Genomic DNA, 14,139 nt, shown 5'->3' with positions numbered 1-14,139 from the left:
CGGAGCCGCACGACGACGCGTACCGATGCGCAGGGGTACTGCTGATGAAAAACGTTCTGGATCCAGTCTGACGCCTGGGGTAATTCTAAGGGAAAGAATCTATCACTACTAATGTTTCTTACAGATATATCATTACCGAACGTAAGTAACTTGTGCGACATGTCTAGTAAGATGCAAATCTCTATGGAAACATTTCTGGGCTATTTGCACCAAGAGGGGAAGTGAAGTGTGTGACCCAGTGCAAGGATGAAAGATAAAAAGGAGTCTGTCCAACGTGTACGGGGGACTACGTTCTGCCGTATCTGTAAGATGGAGTTCCACCACCCATTTTGTTAACCATTGTATTTGGGACGCCAAGTAATAGTGTTCCGGTTGGGTAGAGCTAACCTACCCTGTGCTTGTGGTAAGTGTAATTTAGCTAGCGCCACCCTTCAGCGTGTATTGCTACATATGAGGTCTCTCATTATTCCTTCCAGCGGCCGAAAGACTGATGCTGTTAAATATATTGGGAGATTAGCTAAATAATATAGCAGTCTAGGCAGTATTAACATTTTAATAAGTGCTACCTTACCTGCAACAGAAAGGTTGAGCGTTTTCCAGAATTCTATTTGGGATCTTAAAACTGTGGTGGCTCTGGATAGATTACCATCCAGGAGATCGCAGTTGGTGTGATAAATCTGGACACCCAAATACCGAAACATAACTGGCTGCCAGGTCACCAGTTTACCATCCACCACCCAATGAGGAGTAAAGGGAAATAAACATGATTTTCCCCAGTTCATACCTAGTCTTGTTAGCGAGGCAAATAGTTTAAGTGTATTGGGGTATCGCCTGCAGATCTGTAATACAAAGCAAGATATCTGCGAAAAGCGATATGGCATGGGTTTCCTCCCCTAGCTGTATACCCCAGTGTTCTGCTGATTGATGCAGAGCCAGTGACATACACCTTACACCTCCATTTTCTTAGCAGCCTGACCATTTCGACCTTATTTAAGTGTCTCTAGACCACATATCTGCGAGATGGTGTGCAGAGACCCCGCACATTCCAGTTAAGTATAGTGTGGTCTGTCATGACACTACTTTAATCGAGGGTGAAATGTAATCTGACCCCTGCATGCAGTCATGTGTGTGTCGGCAGATTGCAGTATCGTCGCCCAGTCCCCACACAAAAGGTTACTACAACTGAAAGAAAGGTGAATAAGCCAACCAGGCAATAGAGAAACATTATTAGAGCGGTCCCCAAAAACATAAGGTACTGCCCAAAACCTGACGGATAGAAAACTGTCCGTGTATCTAACTGGTTCCCTTTGTAAAGGAAAATATGAGGGGGTGTAAGGCTGTGTAGCACATGCCACTTTTAAATCCCCAAATGTCTCCGGTCGTAGCATTTAATAGTGTGTATAGCTAGAGTAACCTGCAGACACCTGGCGTAGGGCTAAGTGTCTTACCAATTATGCAGACCCCCAGTATAGTGAACAATGCAAGAGTAATAGTACCTAATGTCATTGGGATGCAGTTCTTCAGACAGTACATGATGCCCTCACCCTGACCTCAACATTTATACAATACCATCAGAAATCTGCAGCATGACATCAGGCATCTGCAGCGATACGACGTCCGATTCCTGCTGCAGAAGAGCCCCCCATCATCTTCCGAAAGGTGGATCAGGTTTCCCTCCTTGCTCATTAACTCTGCAGCTTCAGCTATCCTCTCTGCTACTCGAAACGCCGCCTGTCGTTCCTGTCTAATTTGCTCAGAGCCAGGTGCCTGCGACAGGACCTGGTTCTGTTTCCCGGGTCGTCGATGGTGAATCCTCGTTCCACTGGTCTCTTCAGTCCTCGCACCTGGAATGCCCGTAGGTCTGGGGCCCAAGAACTAGCCCGTGGATACCAACAGGTTCCAGGTGAATTGGGGCATATCTAAGAACCTCGTTTTCCCATCAAAGACCACTCGGAATCTTGCTGGATAAAGCAACAAATATGTAATGTCTAGTTGTCTACGCTTCTGTGTAACATGTAGAAAAGATCCCCTTTGGCACTGGACCATTGTTGTGTAGTGTGGGAAGAAGAGGACCCTTGCATTGTTAAATTTGGTCTCCGGCATCTTCCTGGTCTCCCACAGGATCATATCTCTGTCTCTGAAATGTAGCAATTCAAATATGAGTGGGCAGGCCCCAGTGCCTGGCTTCGGTCTCCTGCCCGGGATGTGCGTGCTCGTTCTATGGTGAAAAAGGGAGAAAAGGAAGAGGGGGGCTGTATAACCTTAACCATGTTCAAGAAAGGCCACTGCATCCTGACCTTCCGCTCCCTCTGCCAGCCCAATCAGCCAAACATTATTCCTCCTCTAGCAACACTCTGCATCTTCCACTCGGTCTTCCAATTGTCATATTCTGGCCTCATGTGCATTTTTTTGTTTTTCCAGGAAGTCAGTGGCAGACTTCAGTTCCTTAACATCTTGTTCTACAGCAGCAACTCTTTCCTTCAGTTTCCAGTGATCCACGTGCAGCAATGTAAGGTTGAGCGCAACTTTATCTATTATGGATTCCATCAACTCCCTGGATCGCTCTAGGGCATTCAAGATAGCATCTAATCGATCATTCGGGAAGTCCTGCTTTGTTAGTGGTTGTGTTTGATCCGTGTCTACTGGGCCAGCAACTTTGGAAGAGGCCCTCGACCCAGCTCCTTTAGTGCGACCCATCTGTCTAGCTAGGCCCTCCAGCGCACACATGTTGTCTCGGAGCCCCTAGTAGGACAGAGCACTATAGTTGGCGGGACATGATGAGCCCGCTGCGAGCCCCCTGCTGGGGTGGTTGGCGATTATGTTCTGGGCCTGCCACGTATCCTCCTTATGACATCATTCCAGTGTCTACTGTTAAGGGACCAGTACTCCCCCTCTGCAGTGGTGAGTCAACAGCCGCCCCCTTCTCCGGCACACCGTGGACTTGTCTGCCATTCCCTCTTCCAGATCAAGCAGGCGTTACGGTGATCATTCTACGCAGGCACGTCTACAAACCAAGGCCTTTTTTCCTTTGTTCGCACTTGCAACCACCTGCGTTTATCTGCTTTACTGTTGACATTAACATACACTGTCCCAGGCCACACCCGGAGTACAACCATCTCGACACTGTACCTCAGACCTTCTCCCAGCGAGCCGCCGTCCTAGTGTGGATCCCCCTTGCTCCTCAGAGTGCCCCTTTTCTCACTTTCGTGCAGTCACCGCTCCAGTCCCGGGCCCAGTGTTACCCGTGATCTGCCTTTCGCACCTGTGGACCCAGAGACTCAAGTGCGGGCTGCTCCCTAAGGACGGACATATGCATTAGCGCTGTGATCAATTGCTAGTCCCTCTTGTAACTTCAGTCTCTACCTCCAGTCCGCCGGCCAACTCCAATGTCTGTGCAATTTTCTCCTGCAGTCAGTTAAGGCATGCAAAGGCCCTGGTTCCACCCAGGATCTCTCGCTGATATGTGCTGCACTGTTTCCATGAGGCACAGGGTCAGACTGATTTGCATATGGCCATGTCTGAACTGGGGTGGCTGAGTGAGGTAAAGAATGATGATGGATTAAACCTAGATCAGTTGACATGGGGTGAGTGCTTTCAATGTTCAACACTCCGTCCATCATCCCCTTTGGTTTTGCTTTGTTTGCACCACTACTTAGTAGCATGTGTACCAAGCAAGGACTGATATCCACTTTATGGATCTTGGAAATTTCAGGGCCCATCAGCAGCTGCTGTGCTCCTTCCTGTGGAACTTCAATCAGCGTAGACCCTCACAAGTGCTGCTTCTTTTATTAGCCCGAGCGGGCTGAAATCCACTCCCTGAGGCAAGTCGCTGCACATCTTCACTCACATTAGGCTGCGTGGATTGCAGCTTCCTCCACTTCTTTTGCCACACTCTTATGCGACCTTTGCAGGTCCGGTTTGGACCAAACACGGGCCGCTCCCAGGGCCGAGATCGACTCCTCCAGCCGTAGCGGTCGACAACTCCAGTTGCCGCGCCACCCGTTCTGCTTCTTACCAGGCGGCGCTGCTTACGGCCTCTAATTCCACTTCTTGCTACTGCAGAGTGGAGCGACGCATGCCTCTTTGCTGCTGCTGCTCTTTCCTTGTACGGCGGCCTCTTCCTCGTACAGGTGATTCTATGGACTCCTCCCAGGCCCCTCTCGTCTAGTCGGAACCCGACTCTTGTCCACAGCGCCCACACAATAACGGTCACAGTGGTGTCACTACCCCTCCAAGCGACTGGAGGGCTTGCCCATCTATCCGCTACGGAGTCTCACTACGAATGGCTCAGGGAACTGAGAAATGTTCGGGATTATGTGGATTATTGGCAGAGTGAACTCAAAATGCATCTGCCAAGTTGCCCCTTGCGCCCACGCCCGGACCAGTTCATATGTGATCAAGGGTGTTGAGTTTACTTTATTGAGCATCCGCGCTCGCTTCCTAGCACATGTTGAGGCTGTGATCAGACCCAGATGACATTTATATATATATATATATTCATTTGTAGATGTTTAAAAAAAAAAGTAACAAAACATGGAGTTTGTTTTACCTCCAAGGTTTATAAAGAGCACATGCATATTCCGGTATACTTCTTTTCACACAGCTCTTTTTATTGCTACCATGCACATTTCTAGTTTGGAAACTCCAATAATGAATATTTAAAATTAAGACACATTTTTCATCACTATTTATAGTCTCTATCCCTTGTTGTGGTGTTTTAAAGTTTTACTTCCTTTTGATGTACAGGTCTGACAATGTTGAGGAGTGATAGCTGGTCAAAACCTGTATTTCTAAATAAAGTTCTGTTGATTTGAGATAGCCACTTAGATGACGTAGTCGCTAAATGTGATCCAAACATTTACTTTAGGGGTGGCTGTTAATTAATTGTTTTCCTTTTGCTTAACAGTGCTTGCAAAGGTAAGGGTCTGGACATAATTGCATAATCTGAATACAGTTATTTGTAGTAACTTCTGTATTCCTTGTCCTAAACCCCCTTTCCACCCCATCTTTCGCTTCTCCAAGTTTCTCTGCAGAGGTGAAAGACACTTAAACAAAGTGTGTATGTACAAGGTAGATGCTGGGCCCGGTTTAAGTCTGGAAATGTGCCATTCCAATTTAAGATGTTCTGTAGTAAATTGCACAGCTTTTTGCATGAAGTTGTAAGACATGCTGCCCATTGGGAAGCTAAAGTCAATTAACTCTAAAGTACTGGAGAAACTATGGTAAATATTTTTTACCAAGTAACTAGCAGATGTATGTGAATTATAGGCCTTTTAGTACTCTATTAAGTAAGAACTGTAAAGAGGTACTGTTTTAGTCAAATTTGATTTCTGAGTACTGGATATTGTCAGTGGATATCTACAAGTAAAAGCATTTTTTATTAGAATGAAGGAGTCTACAAAGTGTTTTTCTCTCTAACAGGAAACTACGAATCAGACGCAAACACTTCCATTAACTGCAACGCCAAACCCTGTATCACCAGTGACATTGAACAATCCAGCAAGATTTGGAACAGTTGTTCCTAATCGGATCTTTGTAGGAGGGATTGACTTTAAGGTAGTTTAATGGATATTGGTTTATATATGTAATTACAATTATGAAACATTTAAAATTGTGAATTTAGTATAAAAAAGTAATGTAAAGTTGAATATTTCCAGGATGTAATCTGGGAAGTTATCAATTGTTGTTACAAATTAAGTAAAAACAACAATCATTGAAAGCTGGAGCCATAGCAACTGTTTGTTTCTTTGTGCCTAACTTTAAACGGCCACTTTTAGTGTGCGCTTACTAAACTACATATGTGCTGTCTGTTGAGAGACATATTGTATATTGTGTATTGTATATATATTGACATATTCAGCGCCTTGAGACCCTCACGGATGAGTAGCGTGCTATACAAACCCCTGATTGATTGATTGATTGTGGGTTTACCAAAAATGCATTCATGGGCCTGGAGTCCGCCCATTGGTTTCTGTTGTTTGACTTGACTGTGACTCTCATTTGCCTGCTTCATATTAATTACCCAGCTTGTCAAACGTATCTTTCAAATGTTCTTCCTTGTGGTCAAACAGACTGATAAAACAGTTTCCTAAAGGTCTATTCAAATCTTTTCCTCCTATAAAATCTCCACCTCCAATGTGGCAATTCACCATGGTACTTGCTCAACTTATGAAGCACCCGTTTGAGCCAATACATAGAGCTGACTTAAAATTCCATTCTTGGAAAACTGCTCTTCTTCTAGCTCTTGCGTCAGCAAGAAGAGTTAGTGAACTTCAAGCTTTCACAATACAAGAACCCTTTATTCAATTTAAGAATGATAGTGATCCTTCGTACCAACCCGAAATTTATACCTAAAGTCCCATCTGACTTTCAACTTAATGAGCCAATTGTCTTAATATCCTTTTTTCAAAATCCACAAACGTCAGCGGAACGAGCCTTGCATTTTTTGGACTTGCAGCGCTGCCTCAAGTCTAATCAGCTTTTTGTAGATTACAGCTTATCCAGAAAAGGTTTTCCCTTAACAAAACAGAGCATATCTAGATGGATCTCTAGTGCTATTCTCTTCTGTCACCAGCAAGCTGGTCAACCTGTACAATCAAACGTTTGTGCCCATTCCACTAGGGCAATATCTACATCTATGGTGTTGTTCGCTGGCATGCCCTTCTCATACATGTGTAGAGCAGCAACCTGGAAAACTCTGCATACATTCAATAAGCATTATTGCTTGGATTCCAAATTGATGAAGAATGCTGTGGTGGGACAGGCGGTTCTCAGACACCTATTTCAATAAAAGTGAGCCTTACTTCCATCCCACCAACCTTTGTACTGTACATTTTTCTGTTCTTTGCTTTTCGTTATGCCAATATTGGAATCTATGCATATGCTTTTTCGTATTTATATGCATAATTCAATTATCTGTATGCATGCTCTTACATTTCATTCTCTAGAAATAGTTGTTGACTATTTGTACATGTACGACTTATGTATATGGCGAAATGTGCTCATTACAGCTTTTTATTCTGATTTGAGCAAGTGAATCTATGAAAGATACCCTAATACTGGATAAGAAATGAGTTACTTACCTGTAACTGCAGTTATCCTGTATTAGTATCTTTCATAGATTCACATGCGACCCACCTGCCTCCCTTGGAAGGGGTCAGTTAATACTCTCAGTTGGTTCTAGAGGGTGGTGTCAGCTGATTGGTAGTTCTCTTAAAATCGGTCCTTTTTTTTGTGTCAAATCTGTTTTTATTTCACCCCCATGTCTGGGAGCAGAAATAAGGTGACTAGTACACAGCGTTAAGCCTACAACCCATCAGGGCCGGCCGCGTGGTGGCATAAGAAAGTGAAGCAACATTGACAATGCTCGACCAGGGTTTTATACACAGCGTTTCACCTACAACCCAACAGGGCCGGTCGCGTTATATTTAAGCAACAGTCTCCGGGTAGTCACCGCTTAAGATGATCTGGTCTCAGGACCATCTGTAACAATGAAACCAGTAAGGTAAAACCCACGGGAACAGGCGGGTCAAAACCTCAATAGGATGACAGGAGAGGAGACAGTAGAGTAAAAAGGACAGTAGGAATAGGCAAAGGAGGAGTCCATAAAAGGGAAGGGCCATAGGGCACCGAGGAGGGAACAGAGGGGGTAAAAGAGGGACGGGCACCGCACCCCGCGCCAGCCAGCTGAGCGATTGATCTCTTCAACATTATTCAAGGGCTCGCACACCTAAGTCTCACGCCAGCAGTCTATCTGGGTTAGGGGGAACCACTGCATCCTCCACCAAGCGCAGCGCCCGGAGTTTGGGGGGCATGTGACGCGCGCATTCTACTGCGCATAGATACTTCACCAAGGGTTGCCACACTGTTTTGAAGCGCGCGTCTCGGGCCTGTAACCGAGCTGTGAGGAGTTCCATCGTCGGAACATGCCAGAGGCGCACAAACCACGCAGCTATGGGCGGTGCTTCCGGCTTCTTCCAGTACAGAGCAATGAGCTGCCTAGCAGCTCCCAGCATTTGAAGTGTCAGCACCCAGTCACTTCGGGTGAGGGCCCTCAATCCTACAGGCTTAATACCCAGTAGCAGTGTGCAGGTGGCATCAGGCAGAGGAAACCCCAGTACCCCCCTGATGTGGCTCAAGACTTCCTTCCAGAAGAGGGTTAGCAAGGGACAGGTCCACCATATGTGCAGAAAATCCCCAGTCGCTGATCGGCACCTCCAACACATAGGGGACGTGGTCGGAAACATTTTGTGTAGCCGCTGTGGCGTATAGTACCACTGTGTCATTATTTTATATGCATTCTCTTGTTGCGAAATACTATGTTAGATTCGGGGTATATCACGCCACAGTCTGGACCACTGTGCCGGAGTGATATCTACACCCGAAAGGGAGTGCCAGCGTTGCTGATCTGTCTGGGAGGGCGGGGTGTGTGGGTGCTGTAGAATCTGATACATTTTCGAGATCATTCCCTTCGTTTCAGTGAAGGTGCGAGCTAGTCGCTCAAACCGGGTGAAGGCGTGTGTAGCCGCCTGATATGTGTCGTCTGCCAGCACCCAATGTTTCAGTTGAGCATATTGTAATCCGGCCTCAGGCGGCACTCGAAATTCCTCCCTGCTGTCCGGGAAGGTCTTAAGCGCGCCTCCATCGAATAGATCCGCAAGTACCCTACAGTTGCCCTGAGGCCACCTACAGAAGGTCCCAGTCCGATGCGGCGGAGGAAAACTCGGGTTCCCTACAATAGGGTTGTGTGGGGACGGAAAGGTCGTAAGGCCCTTGCGCACCGCTATTCTGTCCCAAATCTCTAGCACCGTTTTCGTAGGTACCGCCAAGTATGCGCTCGGAGACCGCCCCGCCCTAGGTTTCCACGCCAGGTCCCATATGGTGCGCCCAGTCACGGCTCTGTCCATGTGGAGCCATCCCTTCTCGCTCTCCGTCACACCCCATTCCACTACATACCTTAGGTGTGCCGACCAATAGTACTCTACCAGGTTGGGACAGCACAGACCCCCCCCGATCCCGAGGCGCCATCAGGAGAGCCTGAGAGAAGCAGGGCCGCTTCCCCCCCATATGAAGTTGGTGAGGTCGCGCTGTAGGCCACGTATGTTGTGCAGCGGTATAGAGGTAGGAAGGCACTGGAACAAGTACAGGATCTTAGGCAGGATGGACATCTTGACGGCATTGATTCTGCCCAATCAGGATGGCACATGTGGTCTCCACCGCCGCAAGTCCTCGAGGACCGATCGCCGACACTCCCTCCAGTTGGCGTGCGTCCAACCATCTAACGAGGGGGTCAGTTGCAGGCCCAGGTATCGGATGTGTTGGGTCGACCATTTAAAGGGGCGAGCCGCTCCAAGTCGGGGATTTCAGAGTGCGGGATAGTGAAGTTGAGTGCCCAGGACTTACTATGATTAATTTTCAGGCCAGAAGCACGCTCGAAAAGGCATAACGCTTTATGCACTGCCGGTAAGGACTCCTGGGGCTTTGCAAGCGCAAGGATGAGGTCGTCTGCAAAGAGCGCTACTTTGTTGTCCTGGACGCCTAGAGGGATGCCATGAATATTGGGGTCCCTCCGTATCATATCCGCTAGGGGCTCCACTGCCAGCGCAAATAAAAGGGGCGAAAGCGGGCAGCCCTGCCTGGTTCCCCTCCCGAGGGGAATCGGTTCCGTAAGCTGTTTATTGACACGTATCCTGGCTCGCGGCGCAAGGTACGGGGCCATGATCCTAGTGACCATCAGCGGGCCGAGTCCCACCCTGTACAGCACTGCCCGCAGGAAGGACCAGTCCACGACCAGTCCACCCGATCGAACGCCTTCTCTGCGTCCAGCGAGAAAAGGCAGGCAGGGATCTTCCAGTGGTGGGCTTTCCCCACCAGGTGAGCAATCCTGCGGACGTTGTCCGCCCCCTGACGATCGTGGATGAAACCCACTGGATCGGGGTCTATCAGGCCCGGCATGTGAGGCCCCATTCGCTTCGCTAGCAGCTTGGTGTAGATTTTAAAATCTGTATTCAGTAGGGCGATTGGGCGATATGACGCGCACCGTGTCGGGTCCTTCCCAGGTTTTGGAATTAAGGCAATTTCGGCCAGCCCCATGTCAGGGGACGGAGACACCTCCTCTGTAAAGGAGTTGAACAGGCGCAAGAGGTAAGGGCCGAGCTGCGTCTGAAACATGCGATAGAAGGATAGAGGGAGCCCGTCCGGCCGACGCTATCTCCTCCTGCACTATCGGTTCCTCCAGTTCCTTCGCATAGTGAGGGTGCAATGTCGCTCCCCCGTAACCCCCCAGCACCTCCTCCACCAGCTCCGGAGGGGGTTTCTCCTCCGTGTACAGAGCCGTATAATAGTCTCCTAAGGCCCGACACTTATCCTTAGCCGCCATGACCCTGGACCCATCTGGCAGTTGAACATTCGCTATATGTGCTTTCGCAGCACAGGATCTTAGTCTCCTGGCCAGCAGCTTTCCAACCTTGTCTCCCCCTTCGAAATGCCATTGCTTCAGTGCCAGGAGGGACTTCTCCGCCCTATTTGCGCGCAGCAGCCTAAGCTGCCCTCTAAGGTTCGCAAGTTGTCGCCGCGATGGCCGAGTAGAGCAACCCTGGTCTTGCCTTTCTGCCGTCTTTAGGTCTCCCGTTAGCCTGTCCTCCAGTGCTCGCGCCTCGCGTGCCCGTGCAATTGAGAGGGAGGTGATATGCCCCCGTATGGTGGCTTTGAAGGCGTCCCAGACCACCAGAAAGGGTGTTTCAGGAAGATCGTTATTCTCAAAATAAGAGACAATGGCCCCCCTAATGTTCTCAACATCCGCCGCATCCCGAAGGATATTCAGCGGGAGGCACCATCTCCGTTCCCGGGCAGGGCATGCAGCCGGGTCCTGCAGCAGCAGCTCAACGTGGGCGTGGTCAGAGAGAGAGATGTCAGATAACTCAACCCCCAATGTGTCGCGGAGAAGGTCATTGGAGGCAAACAAATAATCTATGCGAGAGTAGGACCGGTGAACATGCGAGTATTACGAATACTCCCTCTTGTCCGGAGAGAAGTACCTCCAGGCATCGAACAGCCCAAAGTCAGCCAAATGCTTGCGTAAGGCCGCTGACATTGCCCCCGCACCGCTGGAGGAGTTCACACTTCGGTCCATCACCGGATCCCATACGAGGTTAAAGTCCCCCCCCCCCCATGATGAGCCGTCCTGCGGCACCCGCCCCCCTAGGAGGTCTCGAAGGTAGCGATCCTGCGCTTGGTTAGGGGCATTGCACAGCGTGATACGATGGTGCCCGATCTCCACACCCACTCGAAGGATGCGTCCTTCACCACCCCGGAAGGGCCTGTCGCTCCCCCGCCTGATGCCAGCTCGGCACAAGATCACCACTCCTGCTGTGATGTCGGGGTGCTGCCGAAGAAGGTAGTGCCATACCTGCTTACGTTTGTTGGGCGAATTAAGGCCCTTCACGTTAAGCATCAGGATCTTCAAGGGACTAGGTGTGTTTACTGCCATATCAAGATCTTATCGCTGACCAGCCATACTCTCGCCATACACACTCCGTACATCCCATGCGCACCCCATTCACTCAGTTTCTCAGTCGCACCCCAAGCCCCCAACCGGTGCCCCCGCCCCACACCCTCCGGGAAAGGGAGAAGAGGGAAAGCAGGGAGGAGCAAGAAACAAGAAAAGTAGGAAAAGGGAAAAGAAGGAAGGAGCAGCCAGTGGGGACACTCATCGGTAAACAACAACTGCGGCCAACAGGGCCTCCGTACACTGTCCCCGGTACAGAGCATCCTACGCCCGCAGGTTTGGACGCGCTCTGGGATGTAACTACCTGAGGGACAGACTAAGAGGGGTTGTGACGGTCGTAGAAAGTCAATACCCAAGGAGCTCCCGCAGCCACTCTACCCTGCGCATCAGGAGCCAGGGTAGTGAAAGGAGCCGCTGATCCTAGGTGTGGGACCCCATATTGCATGAGGAGAAGGGGGAACAGGTAATGCCCCGTAGTTCAGGGTGTCGGGGAGCGTCCGTCGTGACCTTCTTTGTCTCCCTCGAGGGAGCGAATATGGGCAATGATGTCCTGCTTAGCCTGTGAGGGTGAACGTTCAGCATCAGACGATGTGCGGTGTTGCCGGCGCACTGTAGTCCAGGACGGCGCAGCCGCTTTCCTTTCCCGCCTAGTCGACGGGGTTGGGCTCGCCGGCGGGGTCGTCTGCAGTCGGATGAGTTGCGCTGCTTCCGTGTACGTCCGCAGGACTCGACGCTTGGATTCCCACTGGAATATGAGTGCAAACGGATGACCCCATTGGTATGCGATTCCCATACTGCGCAGTTTTTCGGTTACCGGCCGGAACGCCCGTCTCCTCTTCAGGGTATTTGGCGCTAAGTCTTGAAAGATCTGGATGTTGTGACCTTTGTAGCGGAGGTCCGGCTTGTCCCGCGCTGCTTTCCAGATTGCCTCCTTCTTGGTAAAGAAATGGACCCTCGTCAGGATGTCCGGCAGGAGTCTTGGGCGGCCCGCCGGGCCAGGCACGCGGGGCGCCCTATCCAAAGCGGGAGGCGAAGCGTTCTCGTCCCCCCAGACTTCATGAAGAAGCTTCGTCACATATCCCATGATGTCTTCCCCCTCTTCTCCAAGAGGAATTCACCGAATTCGGAGGTTGTTGCGACGACTTCTGTTCTCCAAATCTTCTTGCTTCACCTGGAGTTCAATGTTTTGTTCCTCCAGAGCCTCCAGGCGTTGCCATAGGTGTTCCTGGTCTTCCGTGCGCACATCCATCGTTTTTTCTAGCCCATCAACACGGTCCCCGAGCTCCGTGACCTCCCTCCGTAGTTCCTTCACGCACGTGTGCACTTCAGTCCGCAGCGAACCTATCTCTGTTTTCAATTCGGACATGAAGGTGTACATGAATGCCTGAGTGACCGGCGGGGATTCCTCAGCAGTCTGCGAGGAGCCTTCCCCGGCAGCCGATGCCCCCGTCTTCCCCCACATCGCCACGACAGTGTTATCCTTAGGGGCCGCAGACGACTCGGCTTTGTTCCCTTTGTTGGAGCGTGTCATTGCAAGATATAGCCGCTCTCAGCTAAGAGACACAGGTAGTTCCCACTGCGTCACGGAGGTCTGGTGGAAGCACAAAAGGCCGTGGGGAGGTTGAAGCAAGGGTCCGCACCCACTCCTACTCCCTCTACTGCACACCAGTCCGCTAAATCCTCCCCTCCATCCGCAAGGCACAAACCCACAACACACAGACACCTGTGCCGCACTCCGGGGTCTAGGGGTAACAGAGTCAAAGGAGCGGCCCGGTCAATCACCACCCCAGCAGGGAAAGTCACGAGCAATATCCCCTATAAGGGCGTCTTGGCAGTGGTTGTCACCCGCCTATGTCTGCCCCGGAGGCCCTGCCGCTACGCCTCCAGGCGCTCCAGTGTCCAGCGCCCCAGGCTCCCCACTGGCCAGCCACCCACCTATAGGGCCAGAATCCTGCGAGAAGAGGGCGAGGGACAATCAGGCGCTGAACACCTCCACTCAACCCCCGGGCCCACACTGCTCACCTCGCTGGTCGATGTCGCCTCAGGCCGTGCCCAGTGGTAATGACCAGGCCCCTCTGCAGTCGTCGCTCGCCGCTGCAGGCCTCTCCACCGCCGTTTAGGACCCACGGAGCCGCACACTCTGCAGGCCTCCCAGGAGTCCATCGGCTTGCTGATCAACTGCCACTCCAGAGTCACCATGCCCCACCAGCAGAGGCCCACATCCCAGGGTATCGAAACTGCGCCCTCAACAGCTCCGCTGCCGCCAGCTCCCCATATCACGCCTCAGAATCGCCTCCGGCCTTCGCCACAGTACAGGGGGGAGCGCCTTAATCACCACAAAGCCCCAGGTGTGCAGGCTCGCACCACACGTGAGTAGGGTCGCGAAATGGCGGACCGCGACACCCGCTCCCGGTCATGCACCACAGCAAGAGGTTCCAGACCTCAGGGCCAGGATCGGGCCACCGCCAGCAAGGAGGTTCCGCAGGCAGTCTGTTCCGCAGGCAGTCCAGAACCTCCGCTCCACTCGGCCGCTCAAAGGAGAGCTCCACTCCCCTCAGGCCTCCACTCCTCACCTGGTTCACAAAATGGCGGGTCGATGCCCCGCCGTCCCCCTCACCAGCCAGTCTCTCAGC

General features: G+C 50.9%; 1 protein-coding gene across 10 annotated transcripts in view; it reads left to right on the top strand.

Moving 5' to 3' along the window:
* Nucleotides 1-14,139, top strand: part of BOLL (boule RNA binding protein) — a 1,385,263-nt gene that overhangs the window by 136,626 nt on the left and 1,234,498 nt on the right. For all 10 annotated transcript variants that reach the window (XR_013608667.1, XR_013608668.1, XR_013608669.1 and 7 more), the window contains one exon: nucleotides 5,422-5,556. Coding sequence is in view for 7 of the 10 variants with exons in the window: in XM_078680450.1 (XP_078536576.1) it covers nucleotides 5,422-5,556 (135 nt within the window). In the remaining 3 variants the exon portion in view is untranslated. The remainder of the gene's footprint in view (nucleotides 1-5,421; nucleotides 5,557-14,139) is intronic.

Source organism: Lissotriton helveticus, chromosome 3_1 (assembly GCF_964261635.1).
Source record: "Lissotriton helveticus chromosome 3_1, aLisHel1.1, whole genome shotgun sequence".
Lineage (NCBI taxonomy): Eukaryota > Metazoa > Chordata > Amphibia > Caudata > Salamandridae > Lissotriton > Lissotriton helveticus.
The sequence above is the reverse complement of the archived record's forward strand: the minus strand, read 5'-3'. Positions and strand labels throughout refer to the sequence as shown.